Source organism: Podarcis raffonei, chromosome 11, assembly GCF_027172205.1.
Source record: "Podarcis raffonei isolate rPodRaf1 chromosome 11, rPodRaf1.pri, whole genome shotgun sequence".
NCBI classification, from domain to species: Eukaryota; Metazoa; Chordata; class Lepidosauria; order Squamata; family Lacertidae; genus Podarcis; species Podarcis raffonei.
This window is the reverse complement of record NC_070612.1, coordinates 63,776,886-63,800,144: the sequence shown is the minus strand read 5'-3', so window position 1 is coordinate 63,800,144 and position 23,259 is coordinate 63,776,886. Positions and strand designations below refer to the sequence as shown.

The 23,259-nt window shown below is 42.1% G+C and overlaps 1 protein-coding gene across 4 annotated transcripts in view; it reads right to left on the bottom strand.

The window, feature by feature from the left end:
- The window catches only part of ALDH1A1 (aldehyde dehydrogenase 1 family member A1), a 203,120-nt gene that overhangs the window by 141,262 nt on the left and 38,599 nt on the right, over positions 1-23,259 (bottom strand). For 3 of the 4 annotated variants that reach the window (XM_053409164.1, XM_053409167.1, XM_053409168.1), the window contains 11 exons: positions 23,018-23,158; positions 19,698-19,827; positions 18,706-18,767; positions 16,796-16,924; positions 12,610-12,723; positions 11,164-11,266; positions 10,773-10,957; positions 8,566-8,730; positions 3,842-3,999; positions 2,422-2,496; positions 323-929 (listed from right to left, as the gene is read on the bottom strand). In XM_053409164.1, the coding sequence (XP_053265139.1) occupies positions 857-929; positions 2,422-2,496; positions 3,842-3,999; positions 8,566-8,730; positions 10,773-10,957; positions 11,164-11,266; positions 12,610-12,723; positions 16,796-16,924; positions 18,706-18,767; positions 19,698-19,827; positions 23,018-23,158 (1,335 nt within the window). In that variant the 3' untranslated portion in view covers positions 323-856. Of the gene's footprint in view, positions 1-322; positions 930-2,421; positions 2,497-3,841; positions 4,000-8,565; positions 8,731-10,772; positions 10,958-11,163; positions 11,267-12,609; positions 12,724-16,795; positions 16,925-18,705; positions 18,768-19,697; positions 19,828-23,017; positions 23,159-23,259 lie in introns of those variants that run through there. The other variant, XM_053409166.1, reaches the window with a different exon arrangement.

The window sequence follows — 23,259 nt, the reverse complement described above, 5'->3', positions numbered from 1 at the left end:
TATGTTCTTAATGTTGTACACCACTCTGGGATCTTTGGATAAATGTATATAAATGGAATATATAAAATATATTTGTAGATGGGCCAGTATAGGTATGTCTTATTACCAACTGAATTACAGTAGTTTAGTTTTCAAAACTCTCAATGTCTTAATGACAAAGCATGACGTCTTATGGTGCAATGCCTTACAGACCTCTGCTAAATAAGCCTCATTGTGTTTGATGGGCGTTACTCCCAGGGAATTGTACATAGATTGTGTGTGTAGGATACAGCTTGAGTTTGTAATGGAAACAGACAACTGAATGAATAACAGTAGAAAAGGATAGATTTTTAAAAGTTTACATCCAAAATGCCTCTGCACAGTAGTTATTATGAACAGAATCAAAGTTACAACATGTACCAGAAGATCGCTAATGATTTTTGCTCTTGATTACAAAGTCTCTATTAGATAGCCATATTTAAATACTTTTGCCAAGCTCTTAACAAAGAAAGAGATGACAGCTTATGATTCTATAACAGCACACTAAAGCAAATTGTGTAAATATGATATGTTCACAATTTTATTTCCCATAGCACTACAGATATATTCAAATATATTCAAATACGGGGGAAAATTAAAATAGATTTTTCATCAAAATTCAAAACTTGTTAATTAGATTCAGACATTAAGATTTCACTTTCTTAGTTAAGCAGATCTAAAATTTTCTAAATGACTGTTAATTGCTAAACACATTTGTTTTTACAGATAGAAAGAAAACCCAAATTACATGAAAACATCTGCTACAAAATGTTCTGCTGGCCTTGCAAGTCTGATTAGCATCTGATGTGGTCAAGTCCTCCTGTTCCCTGCAGTGACATTATGAATTCTTCTGTGGAATCTTGATGGTGACTGTCTTGACTTCTGTATACTCATGAAGGCCATATTCGCCACTTAAAGAGAGAGAGAGAGAGACCATCAGAATAGCAACAGTATTTAATATATCTGTGATCTAGCATGTTCAATGTCCAAGAGCTGCAAATATCATCTGACAGTGTATTTTGATCAGATGTTACAGGAAGCTTGGATAGCCAGAGATGTCAGTCTCTGTGACAGCCTTTTTTATGATGACAGACAGAGCCTGGGAAGCTTTGGCTTGGCAACTGAGTGGCTAGGAGTGGAATTTGAACACTACGGTCAATGAGCTACTTTTGAAAGTTAAACCATGTGCCTCCTTCAGCTCACACTGGTTGGTTGAGGGGGTTTCAAAGGAGAACTTGGCAGTGTCAATGGGTTGACTGATAAGGGGGTGTTTCAATCAAGTCTGACAGAAGGCATTTTCTGTTTATGGAAGTGAAAGGACCAACATTCTGGTACAATTTCTATTCATTTCCATGAAGCTTCAAGAGAGTCTGACAAAGGTCGTATTTCTAGTGACTGTGTCCAAATTCTCTTAGACACAACAGCACCCAGCCATGGACTCTACAGAAATTATTGTCTTCCTCTGAGGCCTAATGCATGATCTGGGCTAGATAACATTTCAGAATAGAAATCAGCTTCTTCGCCAAAAAAGGCTATTTGCTCACCAAGAAGGCACAGAGGCTTGCATTCTGTATGGATCTGTGCTATCAAATACCATTTTATGACATCTTTAAATGGAAGTTTGGGGTAGCTTCAGGCAATATTCTAGTGGCATTTGTTTTCCTGCTAGAATGGACTGTTTTGTAAAACTGAAATGAATTGTACATTCACATTTTTTCATTTCAGTTTTACAAAACAGTCCATTCTAGCAGGAAAACAAATGCCACTACAATACCCAACAGGGCAAACTGCTGGATAGAAAATGTAATTAGCAATGTTGAAGAATTCCAATGAAAACAGAAGCAAAAGCTACTGATGTTCACTTATTCACGCCATGCCCAGAATGGAAATCAATCCAGCAAATACTGATCAGTCTTTGCTGCTGTTTCTCAGTCCCAAAAATATATATACTTGATTATGGTTCCCACCCCCCATTTTAAATTGTGTTGAAATGAATAGTGTGGAAGTAATTGCATCATTCATTATGTTAAATTGATAAATAATTATGTAAATTATATTAAATAGTGAACAGTGAGATGAATAACTTGGCATTTGGTGGAAAAGAAACCACTGCAAAACAGAAACAGCACAGGTTATTTCCTTCCTAATTGTAACTGATATGGGCAGCATATCATGGGATGAGTTAATACAACCCACAGTTTCTACACAGTGATGTTCCTTTCCTGTCTTCCCTGACTGGTTACTCGTTCTTATAAGCCAAAGCAGCGGAAATGCCAGGAGAGCAAAGGCAGGCTTCCTGGAAATAAGAATGTTGTTGTGGTGACATTTTGTGCAAATACGAACTTGCTCAGATAAAATCTCTGAAATCTGTATCTGAAACAAATCCCCACTGACTTTACTTACAGCTCTCGGCCATTTCCTGACATTTTGAATCCTCCGAAAGGAACCTGAGCAGCCACTGCACTATAGCAGTTCACCCTGAAGAAAAAGAGAAGATGGAGCAACTTAGTCATGGGCAGGAATTCTGCTAGGTCATAAGAGCTAGCTGAGTTTCTTTACAGAATCTTGCACTATGTGCATACTTTAAAAATCAGAATAAACATGAATTTCTCTCATGTCACAAAAATACAAGTATGCCTTCAGAACTGCTGCAAGCTCTTCTGTATGTCTGCAGCTAACAGTAGAAATTGTTGAATTATTCAACCCAATTCATAGAAAATACAGAAATGCAGTACTGTCTACATGTGGAGTAGCATGTTGTTCAGTGATTAGTATGGATAGTGAGCTTTCAGACTTAAATCCCTGCTCTGATAAGGATTCCTTGGGTTGTTTGCCTCTAAACTTTTGCAGTGTGTCAGCTTGAGCTGGTTTACCAGCTACACACTTTCCTGAAGAAGAATGTCCTTGTCACAATGATGCATGCCTTAGTCTACTACTCTAATGGACTGTAGGTGGGGATGCCTTTGAAAAATATTCAGAAAATGCAACAGTCTTAGTGATTCACCAGCTTAATTGGTTCCCAGGCAGTTCCTGCACAAAAATGAAAATGTTGGTATTATCCTTTGAAGCGCTAAATGGTCTGCGTCATCAGACCCTAAAGAACACCTGCTCCCATTTGTGCCTACCTGTGTGCTGAGATCTTCCTCAAAGGCCCAACCTCATGTGCTCCCACCATTTGCAGCATGGCAGATGGTGATGTGAGTTAGCAGTGGCACAGAAGCAGAAGCTGTAGAACTGCATCCCTTGAGAAATGTTTTTCAAAATTGTGCCTAACTCATGATGCCATCCGATGGGCAGGGTTGTATTTTGTGCTGGCTGCACATGCCTGTTATTGGAACAGGATCCATCAGCTGATAAGCAGAGGTTAAACCTTGCTCAGTTTCACAGGAGTCCATGCAAACCCCTTCTTGATTCAGAACGGCATTTACACGGAAACTGCTGCTAAAACTAAGCCGTTTGCCTTGAATCTCTTGCTAAAATGGAGGAAATAACCAACTTTGGGACCTCAAAGCACCTTGCATCTGATGTCATTGGGATGTCAGATGATTGACAGGTGGGTGGCGTGTGATGCCAATTCTGATAAGGGTATGACCCCTGAAGCAAAAAAGATTCTTTGTTAAAACTGCAGTCTAAAGATGTAGGAAGAGGTAGCAGACTTAAGGGGTTCATGTCTCAAAGATGCTATTCAGGTTTGAGGTTACACAGCTTTTCTCTCTCTTCAGGTACTCTGTGTGCCTTCAGATCACAAATACCCATTAAATTGTCCCGTAAGCCTTCTATGTAAGGCTAATTTGGGTAAAATAACAACACCAAGGGTACTTACCAGACTGTTCCAGCCTGAAGAGCAGCTGCAAATGTCAGAGCTTTGTCAATGTCTTTGGTAAACACTCCAGCGGCTAGACCATAATGAGTATTGTTTGCTCTTTTTATAACTTCATCAACAGTCTTGAACTTCATGATTTGCTGAACTGGCCCAAAAATCTGTTTGAAATCAAAAGAAGCAATCAACAATTAGCATGGCAAAAATCAATAGATACTTTCTTGCAAAGTATACTTTCCCTATTACATAGGTCTTAAAGTATTATTCTCATTAGTGATCAAATCAGTGCTCTTTGACACAGTGGTTACTTTATAATTTTAGACCCACATTTTCCCTATGAAACTTACCAACCTGCCTGCTCCTTCCCTATCACATTAATCTTCATAACTCCATTAAATGGAACACAGAGATTCTCTATAGCATGGTTCATGGAGATTTCAGATTCAAATAAGTGTAGGATCTCCTATTATAGCTATTGCCTTCAGAGGAGAACCAGAAAGATGTTCAGCAGTTTGGAAAACAAGTCCTCCAAAGAAATATTGAATATTGGGCTGAGTATGTTTAACCCAGAGAGAAGACTAGGAGAGGAAATGATAGCAGTCTTCAAACATCCAAAGGTCTGTCACACTGAAGAAGTTTAACACCGGTTCTCTGCCGCCTGAGGATGCAGGACAAGATAATTTGCTGTATAATTCTGTCTACCCAGAACTATTGAATTCAGTGGGGCTGACTCCCAGGTAAATGGGATTAGGATTGTAGCCTTAGGACTTGTCTAAAAGGTAAAGGTAAAGGTACCCCTGCCCGTACGGGCCAGTCTTGACAGACTCTAGGGTTGTGCGCCCATCTCACTCAAGAGGCCGGGGGCCAGCGCTGTCCGCAGACACTTCCGGGTCACGTGGCCAGCATGACTAAGCCGCTTCTGGCGAACCAGAGCAGCGCACAGAAACGCCGTTTACCTTCCCGCCGGAGTGGTACCTATTTATCTACTTGCACTTTGACGTGCTTTCGAACTGCTAGGTTGGCAGGTGCTGGGACCGAGCAACGGGAGCTCACCCCGTCATGGGGATTCGAACCGTCGACCTTCTGATCGGCAAGCCCTAGGCTCTGTGGTTTAACCCACAGTGCCACCCGCGTCCCTAGTTTCAATCCTTAGAAAGTGTAAAATAGCCAAGGTTGAAAACACACACATACATTTAAACAGGGGAAGGTACGGGAGGACTTCGTGAAGATGCCCCTCGATTAAAGGGGAGATAGGCAAATCTACTATTAGCAAGATTAAGCTAACAGTGAAAGCAGTTTGAAAATGAAACCAATTGCCTTGTGTGTGCATGTGTGCTTTCCTTTGCTGGAGATTTTCAAGCTGAGGCCAGACAGCCATCTGTTGGGGGAGCTCCAGCTCTCCGTTTCCTGCGTTGCAGGGGATTGGACTAGATGACTTTTAGGATCCTTTCCAATTCTACAATTCTGTGATTCTGTGAAATAACCGACCATGCTCTCTCTGACGCTATGATTTACACAGTGGAGAAAGAAACCGCAAACCTGAAACTTCTTTCACAATGCCTGCATGCAGAAGGAGGGGTGGGGTGGGAAAGGAATAGTTGATGGAGAATTCTATTTATACTTTATGTCACTTTCACACATTTTCACACTCTAATAGTCTGCTCCATTTCTTCATTAGCCTGGGTCATTATTGGGAGGGGGAACACCTCATATTTATACTTGGATTTTAAAGCATCTTGTCTAAATACATCCTTGTGATGAGTGTGCAAGTAAATTGTTATTAAACTCCTTATTGTGTGCTTCTATTTAAAAATTAAGAACACATTTGTGTTTTCATCTCATAAATGTTTATTGGAGATTTGCTTATCTACAAGTTTCTGCATAAGTAAGAAAACAAAGTTTAAAAAACCTTTTTATTCCTTTTGTTTGTTCGAACTATTGTTACAAGAACACATTTCCACTAGACTCACCATTTTATATAAATATTGAACCATTTGTGACCCTCATTATTTTCATCCCGATGAAAAAGTACAATATTTTTGTTTCTAGAGTTTGTGTGGAGAGAAATTCCCACATGAACTTTTTGTTTATTCACTGAATTCAAGAAAAGGCAGCTTTTTTCCTAAATCAGAATGTAAGGATTGCCAGGCTGGGTCAAATTTGTCCTGGGAAAGAGGTCAGTGTGGTGCAAACCAGGATCAGAGAGACCTGGGTTCAACTCTCCACTCAGCCACAGAAGTGATATTGGGCCTGTCACTATCTCAGCCTCAACTAGGGTTGCCATATTTCAAGAATACAAAACTTGCTGCCCACAAAAGGCAAAGAGTTATACTCAAACACACACTTTCTGGTTATGTTGGCAAAACCCCAGACATTTGCAGATTTTTTGAAATCCCCCCCCCCCTGCTAATTTTGCCAGACATATGGTACCCCTTGCCTAAGCTATCTCACAGGCTTGTTATGAGGATAAAATGGGCAGGGGAGAACCAAGTTTGCTGACCGGAGTTGTTTGGGTGAAGGGTGGCTAGAAATACACACACACCTGCAGGCGCAGAGAGAGAGCAGCCAGAAGCCACAATAAAGATCACAAGGCACCCTCAATATCTCCGGAGATGATATTTCTAGTTTTCACATCTGAGGGCACTAGAGACAGGCAACTGCTTTTAAAGAAAGGTGATAGTCTGGAAGAAAGCTCACTTCTCACACTTTCTATTGTCACACTCTGATCACTGGTCAACCAGGTTTTGAAGTCCTTTGAAACAATACAAAACATGCAAAGCTTGCTTAGCGGAGGTAACACTGGGATCCGTGCACACACTATGGGCAATTCTTCTTCTGCATAAGGTAGTTGAGCTTATGCATCAACTACCTTTGATGCGTAAGTTCTTCAGGTTAAGACACCTTCTGGTCTGGTTCGTTTGTAAGGTGCTTACTATGACTTCCAAAATCTATACTTTCTCTCTAAGTCAGTCATAGTCTTATAAACTGCCACATTTACCAATGTCTTTGGTAAAGACAACAGAGCTGGAAACCAGCCTCCCACCAACCAACCAGGCACTCTCAGGATGTTTGGGACTACAACTCCTATCAGCTTCAGTGTTGGCTGCAGCAGATAGGAACTGAAGTCCAGCCACACAGAGGGTGCTAGGCTGGTGAAGGTTGTGTTAAACCAGGCCTTGTTTTTCTCTGCTCTCAGACCCTCTGCATAAAACCTTTATTTGCACAGAAGCTGAAAGCACAGGACAATCCCATGCAATTTTACTCAGAAGTGAGTCCGACTGCTCATCTGGTTCTTAGTACTAGTACTGCAGGATTGCAGTCATGCAGCACCATCCTGTACTCAGTAAAAGGTGCTGAGCTCGTGACATGCAAATACTGGCTGGTATTCAAGTAAGTTGTACTCAGAGACAACTCTTCAAAATGAATGAATGTGACTATGTCAGGCCCATTAATTTCAGTGGGTCTGCTCTGAGTAAAATTTAGCTGAATGCCAGCTACTCAGTTTAATTTTATTTCAATTGTTACAACAATCTATAGGAGCCAACGGAGCCATTTCCATTTATTGCCAGAATATGTTTAAACAATAAATGTCACTGTTTGTACAAATCAGTCTTCAGTACTCCAGGTCTAAGTGTTTTTCTTTTCAAAAGCACAAATCCACAACCATCTTAGAATTTGCTTGCAGGAAAAATTAGGAGGATGGCCTCACCAGGATTGTCAAGCCCTGACTTGCATTTCCTTGCTGCTTGACTTCAGTTTCCCTCTTTGTTTCAGGACATGAGTTATGGACATGAGCAGCTAGTCACATATAGCCACTGGTGGCCCCACATTTGGATGTGCCTTCTCCATCACCTCAAAAGATGCATTTTGCCAGTTCAGTGAGACTCAGATGAGCATCACTATGGGGAATATGCATCCCGATGTGTGTCAGCAATAGATGCAGGAGGAGGGGTATGCCTGTGTCAGATCCATGGCTTTTTGCAGTGGTAGGGGGCCTGGCCAAGGCTGTCTCAGTGGGGGCCCTCATTTCAGAGGAGGCCACTTCTCCCCCTCCCCGCTGTTGCTGCTGCCAATTTGATTTTCTCTCCTAATCTACATCAGATGCAGACCCTCCAAATGTCCCTATTTTCCAGGGATGTCCCTGATTTAGATTTGCCATCCCAGTTTCTGATTTGATCCCGGAATGTCCTGCTTTTCCTTAGGACGTCCCTATTTTCATGTTGGAGGGTATGACATCGCCTCCCAGAGGGAAGGAATAACAGATGCGGAAGCTACTGCTCTTTGTCATGGCTCCTCCGACCTCTTCCTTGTTGAGAAAGGGCAGGCTACTGGGCCCTGCAGTAAGGAGGAGCAGCAGAGGCAGCAGCAGCAGAGACAGGAGTCTCCAGAGACAAGGTGTGGGCCTCTTATTGGGGCCTTGTCAGAGAATGCTGGGAGGAAGATTTTCACAACTGTAGCTGCCCTTCAGCTTCTTTGGAAATCTGGATGTATTTGATGATTGCCAAAAACATCTGAAAGTATTAATTCCTGCTGACCTGTTCTATTTAGTTGACCCAAATTAACACACATAGATGTAAAAACGTAGTTTTACACAGATTGTGGCTGGGTGGGAAAGCTAATGTGTGGAAACTAATCTTCTAAGTGCTTGATTTTTAAAAGGCACATCTTGCATGGCAATTGAAACATAAAATGTAGTCCAACATGAAGAATGTTCTGAATCAGCTTACCTCCTCTTTAGCAATGCGCATCTCATCTGTAACATTTGAGAAAACTGTAGGCTGGATGAAGTAGCCTTTGTCTCCCCAGGGGCCTCCTCCACATTCCAGTTTGGCTCCTTCTTTCTTCCCACTCTCAATTAGTGCCAGGATTCTATCATACTGCTCCTTATCAATCTAAATAAGAAATATTGCACTGATAAGTCACTCTCCCAGATATTTCTTTGGCCTGAAGATTAACAAAGCAGAAACAAAAACTCTTTACCAGCAAGAGATGGAGCAACAAGTTGCCTCTGAGTGGCTGGATCTCTGCCACCTTTCCCCATGAAGTTCAGTAATTAGGACTTTAAGCACAAAAGAATTTTTCTTTTTTTAAGCAGCACTGCTTATACAGTCTTGGCACTCCTGTGAGCCATGGACTTTCGTAAACTCTCTCTGCTCAGTTTTACATTCAAGTATTTAAGTTCTCCCTTTGCCTTATCCAATTTCTGTTAAAAAATATTTTTGAATGGCATTCTCAAACCAATGACTTTTCAGAAGTGAATTCAGAACTGATTTCAAGACTGCAATTACATGCAGTAGTTAGCAAAAGCTAGTCAGTAAAACAGTTTTATAAGCCGATTAGAGAGGAAACCCTACTGCTTAATTTGTACTATATCTTCATTTCCGGCATTGCACCAAAGGAAAAGTAGAAGAATTATGGACTTGGGATTTTTAGTGCAGAGTCTTAGATCCCACATGAGGGTTATAGAAGATCTCTGGGCTTAGGACGGTATATAAATTCAATAAATAATAATAATAAAGGATGTTTCCAAATGTAGGTGTTGGGTTTGGGCTGTGTTTCAGAACACCTAAGAACTGATTCCAATGTCATGGCTATGAGATGGATGAAAACCTTTGAAGTGTGTCAGGGGTCCCATGAGGCTAGTGTAGAATGCTTGAAAACCAGCCACTACACTGATGACCCAGATTGTGGGGAGAGTCTTTGCAACCTTTCTTGTGACTGGATACCTTCATGAGAAGGCAAACACCATATTGTACTTATAGTTGGCAGCAGGAGCAGCCACACACTTCTGCCCCGACCCAGTGTTGCATCGCTGTTTCCATAACACCCCCAGACTTTGTGCGTTGAGTGTAGATGTTTGTAAAGGGAACATGTCACAAGAGCAGTTGCTCATGCTTAGGGGCTCCATGTGATTTTGAACTGTGTACAAATACAAAAGATTTTCTTGCCAGAAAGCACATTGAACATTCAGCTGTAGGCTGGAGACAATGATGATGGGACACTGCTCCTTCAGCTAACACATGTGTATAGCTTGAACAGGGCTGACATTTGCACTATATTTACAGCAGTTTCACATCCTATAGATTCAGATGGAATAGGCCAAGGTTTTGTACATCAACACTTCCTGCTGCTCAAAGCCTCAAAGTCATATTGCCCACTTAAGCATTTGAATGCTAAATGCAGTTTATGAAATTTAGTCCCACTCTCCAAAGATCTGTGAAAGTTTCTTAATAAATAGTTCCATGTTAATCTGAACCCCCTAGTTTCACCACAAGCAGTAGGCTAGTATTATTTGTATTAAATATGTCTGTTTTGTAGGAGGAGGACTGTCCATCCATGAGCAAAATCAGAGTCAGAAATGCATTTTAAAATAAAAACCCAGATGTCTAATAAACAAGGCAAGCCTCATTCCTAATGACAGATGTCAAAGTATTTGAACCTGTTTGCCAAAATGTCATACATTGGGGTGATGTTCAGCCCCCCCCCCCGCAGAGTTGGGCTGACTGAAGGGCATGGCAGAATTGTTGGTTAAAAAGGAGGCTGAAATCAGTTCCTTAAAGGCAGCCTGGACAGGTGTGCAGAGGAAAACAGGGAGAGGAAGCTTGCCTTGACCAGAAATCAAGAGAGTCAGGGAATGGTTAAAGTGGGAGTCAAGAGAGTTGCACACAGCTTTGATTTGATGCACAAAGTTTGTAGACAAGAAAGACAACTTATATAGGGTCAGAAAAGGGCAGGAGCCAATGGGGTGAAGAAGGGGTTACAAAGATCCTGTAAAGCTACTTTGGCTCAGAAGGGTTTGTGGTTTTCTGCAGACTTGCAGTGGCATAAGAAGAAATACTCCATGCCATCTCCCAGGATGTCTGCATTTTGAGTCCACCTGTGGCTGACCAAACTGACCCAGGTGATAACCCTGACACAAAACACCGTGCCTTACCTGAGGACCTTGATTTACTCCCGGAGCCAGTGGGTTTCCAAGTACATTTTTCTTAGCCCTCTCAACACTCCTACGTACAAACTCATCATATATTGGCTCTTCCACAAAAATTCTGGACCCAGCTATGCAGCATTGTCCCTGATGGTAAAACAGGCCAATGTGTGCAAATTCCACAGCACTGTCCACTGCAAAGAAAGAGACGCAGAAGAGGCCAACACTGAGCATCTCAGTCAATACTGTAAATCAAAAACAGCAGTCCTTGCAACGTAATCTAACAATCTGGTTTTTCACTTGCTTAGACACCTCCCCAAACTAACATTAAAAAGCTTTGCAACACAGTGGAAGGGGACAGCTTTGAAGACAAGAAATCTAAGAGAAGCATGTCACTCACAATCAGCATCTGCAAATATGATATTGGGACTTTTCCCGCCAAGTTCCAAAGTGACTCTTTTCAGGTTGCTCTTCCCAGCAGCTTCTTTGATCATCTTGCCAACCTGAAAGAGAGGACACAACTTGAAACTGTTGTGTGTAACACCATATTTAGACTGTGGTCATTGCTTTGCAAGAGGTTCGGGCTGACCTCTCTTGTCAATTTGAGAGTGGAGAATAGACCTCCAGCTCAGTGGTTGGGCACATGTGGTGCATGCAAAATGCACCTCTAGTTAAAAATACAGTAACTGTGATATGCAGAGTGGAGAACTTTTCCCTGTCTAGGAGACGCTACAAGGCCCAATGGACAAACAGCCTGACCTGGAACAATGCAGATTCCTATGACTAACAGTGCTCTGCTAATGGGATGTATTACAAAATATCTGTGTTCTGCAAGCTTTGGGGGACTTCTCACACAATATATCAATAATCCTTGGGGTTCAAATGATGGCTCCTGGAAAGTCAATGGGAGTCTGCCACCCAGATTGGCCAGGCTGTGTGGAGTGCGTGAAGTGAAGGGGTTGGGTGGCATATGAGGCCAGCTATACAGCTTTCTCTCACCAGCCCAAAGTGTGTGTAAGTGAAGGGGGGAGTGAGTTCCCGGGGAAGAAGCCTGGATTGTGAAACCACTCTGAGAAGGTTAGCTCTGTGAGGGGAAAAGTGGCTTCCTAACAGCTCTCAGCACCCTTAACAAACCAACAGTTCCCAGAAGCCATGGCTGTTTAAAGTGGTATGATATTGCTTTAAATGTGCAGTGCAGATGGGGCACAGCCAATTCAATAGCAGCTTCAGTACAAGAATATTAATTAACTACATCAGGGAAAGTGTCAGGAGTGGAGCTTAACAGTTGCTTATTTCAACTTTTGGGGGCTAAAATGTGGCCAAAGTGTACAGATGCATTTTTGTCAAATACCCTGCACAGTGAAAAATATCTTGGTCCCCCTCCACACTATTCTTCATTAAAAGTAGTCCTTTCTAAAATACGAAGCATGCTCACAATGAGGGAGATAAGCTACCTATTTTTGTAGAATGCAACTTTCTGTATAAAAAAGAGAGATGAAATAAAAATAAAAATGTGTATTTTTATTTTTAAACTGAAATTTGAGGGGGGAAACAAAAGACTATGCCAAAATCCAAACTTCACCCTCTCCTCAGCTTTGAAGAATCAATTTTATATCCAAAAATTCTTTTGCTTGAAGAGATATTATTTCAATTCAAACACTATGTAGATGTGTTTGAGGTAGAGTATAACAAGCAACAAATCATTTCTGCGACATTGTTTAGGAAGCTCACAGTCAAAAAAGTTTAACATAATTACACAACCTAGGCATTAAATCACTTGTCAGAGTCTGTGTGGGTGGGTTGAGGACTTTTGTGGTGTCATTTAATCACAGGGTTAGGCAAATACCTCAGTAGAGCCGGTGAAGGCCACTTTATCTATGTCCATGTGACTGGAAATGGCTGCGCCAGCCGTGGGTCCATACCCTGGCACAATATTCACTACTCCAGGTGGAAATCCTGCCTGAATATCAGAGGGGAAAGAACACAGTTGTACCTCTCAGCCATACAGTTACTGCACCTGTGTTATTTACGATATTTCATCCCATCCGTTCTCAAAGAAACTCAAAGAAAGAGTGCATACTCCTCTCTCCCCCAACCCCAACCTTCACAAAAACTTGTGGTAAAATGCATGCAACACTATTGTGGTGAGTGAAAAGCTAATACAGTGGTACCTCAGGTTACATACACTTCAGGTTACAGACGCTTCAGGTTACAGGCTCCGCTAACCCAGAAGTAGTACCTTGGGTTAAGAACTTTGCTTCAGGATGAGAACAGAAATCGCGTGGTGGCGGTGTGGCGGCAGCGGGAGACCCCATTAGCTAAAGTGGGGCTTCAGGTTAAGAACAGTTTCAGGTTAAGAACGGACTTCCGGAACGAATTAAATACTTAACCCGAGGTACCACTGTACTTGCAGAAGAAGCCCCCTCCCTTCCAGAGGCAGCATGAGAAGAACCTCTGTCGTTGCTCCGGCTAAGGTGGCCAACTAATTAGAGGTTTTAGGCTTGTTGTGTTATACCAATAAAAGCAGTTGAAGTTCCTTCTTGAGATGCATTATCTTTTCTTCCTAGAAGGCTAATAGCTCTCTTTTGTAACACAACCCTGAGGGGGGGGGACTGGGGGGGACTGTCAAATAGCAAGTTTTGTGGCTGAGCAGGGATTTGATTCTGGGTCTCCCCACTCTTAACTCCAGCCCTCTAGCCATGACCTCATGCTGGCTGTTTAGCATGGATGTACTTTATTTCACATTCCCCTGTGACTCTAAAAGTATGCATGAAACATTCACTTCAGTATCCTTATTGTTAGGTGGCAAACTGTTCCTGATGGGAACACAGTGCAATCAAAGCCTGATTAATTAGTCAAAGGTCTGATTCACACATAACAGTTGTGGCAAAAGTGCCTCTTCCATGCAGCCAGATCCCTAAGTGTCCTGGTAAAGATCCCTATATAGGAACCTCAAGGGCTGGCAATTATTACCTGCATTTGCATCACTGGGAAGGAGAGGCCACTCGGAAGCAACCTTTTCCTGCCCACCAGATTTCCTGTTTGAACTGAAGTTACAACCTGTGGGTGTCGCGAGGGGCAGAGCCATGCCAAAGTAGATTCTGTGCTGCTGCAATTAATTTTAGCAAATGCATTGGGCTTGAAAGAGGCTCTGTTGTGAAGAAAAAATATTTGACGGATTGCCTTATAAAGCAACCTGTTGCCTTCTCAGCATCTAGTCTGTGATGGAAAGGGCATATTTATTTTAAAATGTGAGGCTTTTTTCAGGCCTAGAACATGCCACTAGTACCTGATAGTCTTTGTTTTCATGTCACTGAATACAGCCCAAACGAAAAATCGGTTGTACTAGTATTTGTAAACTATGTAGTTTGACTGGCTTGTGAATCAGGTCCTGTGATCTGTCATGTCCTGGTCCGGGTGCTCTCCAAGTCTTACATACACACACATGCACAGCTACATACTGTATAAGGATTTTGTTCACTTTCTTCTTGGAGAGTTGACCAGGAATGGGCTGGGGACTTAGAAAGTACAATAAGCTTTGAAGGGGGCTCAAGTTCAAAGGTAGTTGGTGAACCTTCTGGTAGCATAAAGTCAGAACTTTTCTGGAACTTTCCAGATCATGGATCATTGACTCACAAACAAGTTAAACTGGAGGAACTCGATATTATTCAACAGGTTTAGTTTAAACCCTGGGGCTGTGTGTAAGGATCTGAAGCCTAGACCACTAATCCAAGACTGGCATTAGAAAATAACTAGAACCATGATCTCAGACTCTGTCCTATCAGCAGCCAGTGAGGTAAGAGGACAGAAAACACTCCGGGCCTCTCTTCCTTTCCATGGTTATTCCGATTTGGTGGCTGCAAAACTAAACCTATTCAGCTGGAAGAAAATTCTCTGTCTACTACAGAATCACTTCCTTTCCCCTTCCCCTTCATCTTGCCCCACCCTGGAATGCTGCATTGTTCATGTTCAGGCTTCATTCAGCGGAAGGGCTCCATCTGTTTAAAAATCTGTTAATATCCATAACATGATCGACACCCTTAATATTAGAATGTTGGTCTTTAAGGATTCATTTATTGACAATCTATGACTTTTGAGCAGACTCTCATTGCTTTATGAAAAGTGGAGAAGAGAAATGCTAGTGAATACCAAAAAATAAAATAAATGTGAATTCCAAATGGTGGTTTTCAGTGTGAGTCACCCATTGCAGGCAGAGTTACTTGTTGACCCATAACCACTTAATTGCAAGTGGCATTTCACTGTTTGCTCACTTTTGCTGAGTCACTGTTGCCGTGGCAAGAACAAGATATGCTGAATCACTTTTGTTAGTTCTTTGGTTGGTTACTTATTAGCAACACTTGCCATGAGCACAATTATCTTCAGTTTATTTTCCTTTTGTACAAAAGGGGACAGGGAAAAGATTTTAGTTGCAAACCTAACCTCCTACATGAGTAAGCTCCACTGATTTCAACAGGACTTGCCTCTGAGTAAGCATAGGAAGCACGGGACGTGGGTGGTGCTGTGGGTAAAACCTCAGCCCCTAGGACTTGCCGATCGCATGGTCGGCGGTTCGAATCCCCGCGCGGGGTGAGCTCCCGTCGTTCGGTCCCAGCTCCTGCCCACCTAGCAGTTCGAAAGCACCCTTAAGTGCAAGTAGATAAATAGGTACCACTTTATAGCGGGAAGGTAACGGCGTTTCCGTTGGCTCCCGGCCTCTTAAGCGAGATGAGCGCACAACCCTAGAGTCTGTCAAGACTGGCCCGTACGGGCAGGGGTACCTTTACCTTTTAAGCATAGTAAAGACAACAACCTTAGCCTTAGCTCCTCCAGTTACCTCTCCATGCTGGGAGTATTCTTAGCTTATTTTTCTGCTCAGGAACCACATAAGATTATTCTTCACTCCAGGTTGCATAGCAAATACCACTGTGCTGAAGAATCCAACAGAATGCTTAAAAATGATTGTACCTGTTACTTTCACACACCAGTCCTAACTATGTTTTCTAGAAACTTAGGGCTTATCCAACTTCCTCTTGTTTCACGGCTTTCCCGCAGGGAAAACCGCTCCTTAGTGCTCAATCGGTGCAAACAGCAATTCACGTTTTCTCTGGATTGACATTTGCTCCAATTTAGCACCAAAGAGCCAGTTTTCCATGGGAGAGTTGTTGGGCAAGGGGGAAACCTCTCTGATCTGTGCCTAGGAGGCATGGGCCAAGTGGAAAACTGCTCAGATGTGTGCTTTCCAGGCATGGGACAAGATGAGTCCTTAATGCAGCCTGATTTCTACATGCAGCAGAATGGAGTGGGAGAGTGTACCAAGGTTAGAAAGTGGGCTGTCGAACTTTGGATTGCAGGTGGCATATCCAATTGTTCAATGCTTCTGCACTAAAACAAAAACTATTCCTTCCCTGCAAGAAGAAAACCAGCAGATCTATGTATCCCTACATTACCATCTCATTTGGCTGCGTTGGTACATCTAGCCTACATCCTATTGATCTGAAGGAGAGTTGCTTCTAAGCAAAGACATTTTGCATTACAGCCCTATAAGGTGTGCATTTATCCTGGGCACACCAAACATGATGCCTGTCAGTTTTGTGCTTGGTAGGGTAAATATTTCAGTCACAAAGTTAAATTAATATGTCAAATTACAGACAAGAGTTTTATTACTGAGATACTTGCATGAAAAACCACCTCCCCGCCCCCACCCTCCAGACCAACATTCTGCTTTTCTGAGCTCTTGTTTGCTTTTGCTTCCAGAAGGCCCTGATGATTGCCAAGATGTTCAGTTTGCTAAGCTGCTAATGATTTGTTTTCTGAGCAATTTAGACTGGAAAGCTATGTGAGGCTCCATGCCCTTGACTTGCTTCAGTGGTTTGCAGTGCATTACAATTCCCCAAGACAAGGTTAGACATGCTGCAAGCTGCACTGACACAAAACAGAACAGCCCTCACTGTTCAGAAGCCCTGCGAAGGTAAGGGCTCACTCACATTCACATTTGGGAACATGCACATGGCAGCTTTGCTATGGCAACTCACCTCTTTAATTAAAGACCCCATGTGAAGAGCCGTTAGTGGAGTTTGCTCTGCCGGCTTGACGACCACGGTGTTTCCGCAACAAAGAGCAGGGGCAATCTTCCAGACAAACATAACCAGTGGGAAGTTCCACTGAAAAGGCAGCACAAGAACAGATGACCAACAAATCACAGCAACACATTCTCCTATCTTTCATATTCTCTTCACATCCTTTATGCTCCCTAATGCTCTGTGGGTCTTGTGCATTTTCAGATTCAATAAGCGATGAAAAGTCAATATTGGCTTGAGGATTTGGTTAAAGTGAGCCCAAGTGGACCCTTTGTCTTTTCAGTGTGCTGGCTCGGGGCTTATCTCATGGACTGACCTGATGACAGAACCACTGCGGCCTGTGAGATCTGCACAGAAGGCTCCCTATTCTCTGTGTGGCAGTGGCCTAGGATGACACTATCTTTGTATCCCTGAGAACACCTCCTGGGTTTTGGTTATGACATCTGCTAAGCAGACCCACCCTTCCAGTTCATGGAAGATAAACTCATTCTTTCCAAACCCTGAAACAACGTCTGAACTGGAAGTGTGCTAATTGAACTGATAAACAGCCCCCTCCCCGATTCGCTTTGTTAAATGGACCTCTTGCAGGAACTGAAGGAGGACATTGCAGATTGCTTTGATGGTCACAACAAAATAGCTCCTTTTGGGGTCTCAATCATATTACAACACAGTTGGCTGCTGAGCTGCAATCAGTGTGTAAGGTCTTTATGACTGCGAGTGGCCTGTCTATCTAACCAAGAGACGGCAGCATCCAGGATGTTACAATGACACATGCACTCTGCTCATCAACACATGGAAAACTTAGATAACATCCACACCATGGCTCTGCCCCTCCAAAAAAATGATGGGAAGTACTGTTTGTTAAGAGTGCCAGAATTGTAGCTTTGTGAAGGGTAAACTACAGTTCCCAGAATGCTTTGGGTTTCTGGGGATAAACTGCAGTTCTCAAGATTCTTTGCAGACCTTCTTGTTTGCAATTTGGCTGATGTCCACAGTTTTCAGACTGATTGCTCACAAAACATTTAGAGATGTTAAATGATTTCTATTTTACCCTCCATCATTCTGAAATTTGGCAGAATTCAGAAGAAGCAACCATGCTTTGAAATTTAATCAAATTCACCTCCCCACAAAAAAAGTTAGAGAAGGATTATTTTTTGGAGAAAGCATATTTTAGAGAACAAAAGCCCCTGGACCTATTTGTCAGCAATTTAGTAGGCAGGCTTTATCTACTCTGAAGGGGCTGTCGTACCTGGAAATTTTATCCACGTCTGCAGAAGTGGAGGGAAAGTTATGCTATTTTTAAAAGAATGTCTGTGAATGGAGATGGGGAAATGAAATGGACTCAAGCAGATGAGTTGAATTGCACAGCCTACAAGCAAACTTCAACAAAGGTGAGGTGCCAAATTGAGATATGAACTGAATCTTGAGGTCAGTGTGTACCCCTACGCAAATACCCACAAATGTTACTTAAATAAAAGTTCCACATAATGCTACTTAAATAAAAGACACACGGTTGCTTCCAAAATGCCCTTCTGTGAATGGAAGGAGTCCTTCTGTTTGTAGACAAACATTTGATTTAGTAGAGGCTTCTACTAAGGTAAGTAACAGTAGCTTTTTTTGGCAATTCTTCCTCTCCACTATGCCCTTAAAATCTGCTCCAGCGGGCTGGGGACCTTCAAAAAGGGCATGGAAGGTGGTCTACTCTGCAGGGAGGAGGGGAAATAGGCAACATCACTCCACCTTTTCCATTAGCAGAAGCCTCTGCTAGACAAAAAGTCTATCCACAAAGAGAAAGACTTCTGCTTTTGCAAGGTCAATGTTGGATGCAACCTATTTTCTCCATTATATCAGTGGATCTAACTTACAGGAATAATTTGTCCACATACTCCAACAGGCTCATGTCTTGTAAATGTGAAATAGTTTCCATCTAAGTAAGATAAGAAGAACACATGGGTAAGATGCAAGCATAGCTAAGGAAAAAAAAATGTATCACATTATTCAGCATTGTTCCATACTATTATAATATGATACTATCAAAAGAAAAGGTAAACATATCTATATTCGATCAAACATATCTGGATTCGACCAAACACATAAGGTTGGAGGGCAGAATGAATGCTCCAATTCTATAAGCAATCATGTAGAAGAGAGATCTTTCAGCTCTTGTCTTTTGCCATAGCACAAGGCTGCAGAGTTTCCCCCCACTTTGATAATTTTAACAACACAAACATAACAAAATTGCCATGGCAGGGAGTTAAAGTTACTGCTCACAAGGAAAAAACAGATAGATGGGGAAAGGCAGAGAACAAACTAACCAATTGGCAGTTAGTCAGGAGGGCAGTGAAGCATTTAAATTAGCCCAGATGTCCAATTAACCAGCTGTAATATCTGAATCAAGTGGGATGGATGGAATCAATGGTGACATTTCCTGTTAGCAAGACCACCGTGCAGCAGAAATCCTAATATAAGGATCATATACAAACATGATATAAGAATTGGCTACTCCTAAACATGACCTAGGGATAGAAGAAGGGTGATGACTAAGACCTGCTGACCTCTTTTTAAAAATTATTTCTGTCAGGACTCTGCCATTTGCTGCAGCTGTAGGAACTTCACTAAAAAGCATTATGGAGCCAAGTAATACAAAATATGTCAGCAATGTTTTTTTGGTGGTGGTTTTTTTAAAAAGAGGCCATATTGGCTGATAAAACTTTACCCACCACAGCTCTGCACTTATGTAACAGATTTTTAAGGTTACACTTTTCTCAGATGACACATTCACGTAGCTGAAAAATGTTACTGAACATCTCATCCAAATCAGCTCTCTGCTCAGAAACTTTTTATCAGAATGACTCACCCATTGGGATGGTCCGTCCTTGGATTTTGTCCGACCAGCCTGCACAGTAGCGCAAAGTGTTAATGCAGCCGCCTAAGTCCATTAAGTAGGAGGTGGGGAAAAGCTTACCCCCATTAAGGCTCTCCATTGTCTGGAACAAAATATGTTGAGTAATTAATCATTATAAATAAGTAAAACAATATGGTGGTCTATAACCACTGAGTGCTCTAAGCATTGTGCAGTGGGGGGGGGGGGTTGGGAACCAGTGACCTCCCATCATCCCTACCATGGGCCATGCTGGCTGGGCTAATGGGAGCTGGAATCCAAGAACATCCAGAGGGCTACTGTTCTGCAACTCTGGCTTATAGGCCTGGCATCTTGTTGAAACTAAGGTGGGCATTGAAGGTAGCACTGGTAGGATCGCCCTCCGTGTGGCCTGTAGACGCTAATCTAGTATATGCATCAAAGTCCTAATGTAGCACACTAACCTTACGTTCAAAAATACAAATAAATGACACAGCAATTTGTCGTTGTATAAGGCATGGGCATGTCTTGCACAATAAGTGCTTGCAGAAAACTGAATCTTTAACTCATGACAGACCAGCTCTTGGCAACACCCACTGGGCTTCTTTTTTAAGTGGCTGATCCAACATGGCTGCTTTGTGCCTTGTGATCAAACACTGCAGGATGAAGTAAACATTAAGGCCTGCCAATCTTCCATTACACAATTCTGACAAAGGATATTACCAGAAAGATTTCTAGAGTAAAATTTGCCTCTTTGTAGAACAAAAAAGGACTGCATGTTGAATGAAGTCCCAACCGAGTTGTTTATGACTTTACTTAGGCTGAACACTTAGGCTGTACAAATCCCATTGACTTCAGTGAGATTTAATAGCTTAACGGTGCAGAGAATTTGCAGTCATAAACTTTTAATGTGCTCTCTTCCAAAAGGTTTACAGCAGCTGGGAAAAACAAGTATATCAAATATACAAAAAACCAAAAACCACACACACATGCCACAAAAAGAAGCCCTTGTTCATCTCTGTCCAAAAAGTATCTTTTGGCACTGAATGATAGGCAATTTATAACCATTTATAAGCCCAAATGTGGTTAGATGTTATTTTAGTTCTGTCCCCTTCCTCTGAGCCTCAATTTTTAGTCTGATCCTGGAATCATTTGGTTGGTGGCCTCATCCTGAATCAAAACATCACCTATTCACAATGGCTTTTCATTTTTGAACCCCTTGGGGGATATGCAGGATTATGAATCCAGTGGATCCAAAGCCATCATTACGCTGCCTATTTCGAGGCTTTACCCCTAGTTCTTGCTGGTAGGAGAACCACTATTGGTAGCTTCCTGGCCTGCTAGGCTCAGTGGGGGAATCTATAGCATTTGAGCCAGGTGGAGGGCCAACATGGCCTTATCCTGACCCCTCCAGCAGCACAGATCAGTGGGCTTAGGAGTGTACTGTAAGGCTGTAATCTATACACAATTACCCAGGAGTAATAATAATAATAATAATAAATTTTATTTATATCCCGCCCTCCCCAGCCGAAGCTGGGCTCAGGGCGGCTAACAACAATAAAACAATACAAAAGTACAACACAAACAACACTCTAAAATCATTCATTATAAAATTAATTAAATTCAAGCCACTGGCCACCATTGGGCCAGAGCTCCGCGAAGATTGCCGAGGGAGGGAGTCAGGCTGTGCCCTGGCCAAAGGCCTGGCGGAACAGCTCTGTCTTGCAGGCCCTGCGGAAAGATGTCAAGTCCCGCAGGGCCCTAGTCTCTTGTGACAGAGTGTTCCACCAGGTCGGAGCCACAGCCGAAAAAGCCCTGGCTCTAGTTGAGGCCAGCCTGACTTCTCTGTGGCCTGGGACCTTCAAGATGTTTTTATTTGAAGACCGTAAGTTTCTCTGTGGGGCATACCAGGAGAGGCGGTCCCGTAGGTACGAGAGTAAGTCCCATTAAACTTAATGGGGCAGATTTCTGAGTAGACATGCGTAAAAATACACTGTAAGAGTAGACAAACTACCCAAAAATATTGAAAGGATTTGAATGTGTAGTGTTTGAAGTGCAGAACTAATTCAAAACAAGAAGACGGGCCTGCTTGAAAGAATTGTGATTAGTAAGGTATGTCTTTATGGAAAAATAAACATATTTTAGCCTAACAGTAGATTTGTTGTTCTTGGCTAAGGAAATAGTAGAGAAGAAATGATTAAACCCAAGGTTAGTTTCCACTGCCGGCAAATACATCCACTTTATCTGAGATAAGCCCGTGAGTTTGTTCCATTTCTGCAATTTCCCCCTTCTTGGGGAGATGATAATCTCTTTCTCTCAGGTTACAGGGCCAAATATTTTTTCAATTATTATGTAGTATTTAGACAACAAATATGTTAGTAGTGATTATTCACATTAAATATAACAGGTTAAAATTTTAAGAATGGAATTGAACATTCTATGTCTGATTATCAGACACCAGAGAAGAGCAATTGGAGATGATTTTGAGAACTCTGGGAGGATATAGCAAAACAAAGCAATTCTTGACATAGCAACACTGGTATCAAACAAAAAATTAACATATATATATGCCATAGTTCCAGATTTTCAGGGGAGGGAGGGGCTGCAGTTCTCCAGATGCTGTTGGACTAAATCTTCCATCAGCTCCAGGCAGCATGTTGGTAGTTGTGAACCATCTAGATGTTATTCAGCTACTACTCCCATCACCCCTAGTCGTTGGCCACATTTGTTGCAGTTCAGCAATGTCCAGAGGGCCTAAGGTTGTCCACACTTGTTGTAGACTGTAGTCAAACAACATTTGGAGAACCACAGTTCCCCACCCATGGTCTAGATGGGTATAGAAGTCAAGAGTCCGTTGGAAGCACACTGACTGATTTGGCAGTGGAGATGTGTGTCTGCTCACCCATCCCAACTTTTGCTTCCAAAGTGACTATAGGAGCTCTAATTAACAGCTTCCTTTTATTCTTCTTCTACAGCAGCAGTGGGGAAACATGACCTTTAAATGTCATTAGCCAACTTTGACAGTTTTGCTAAATACAGAAAGGAAGACAGTAGTCTAAATCCAATGTCAAGCAGAACACAACAACAAGCTGTTGTTTCTGAAGATGGGATTGTTTGTGGTTAGATATTACTATGTCGTTTGATCAGCTGAGGTATCTTAGAATGAATGTTCATCCCTACCAACTTTCCCCGACTTTCTAAAACAGATTTTAGAATTTGTCTTTCACAACATTGAAGCAAATACTCAATTGTGTTCAGAATAAGCCAGTCTCAGAATATTTCAATTGCTTAAAATGTGGTCCATGTTTTAGACTTACAGCTAAGAGGAGACGATCCCTTTCAACTAAATCAGCTAGTTTGTTCAATAGCCTTCCTCTTTCTGAAGCATCCATGGTTCGCCAGCAGGACCCAAGTTCAAAAGCTTTTCTTGCTGCTTTAACAGCTTTGTCGACATCTGCCTGTACAGAAAATCCATTTAAATGCAGTAAGTATTAAGCATATGATGCTCAATTTATTTTGGCTGAACTATATCAGTGGTACATGAATTTTAGTGAAATCT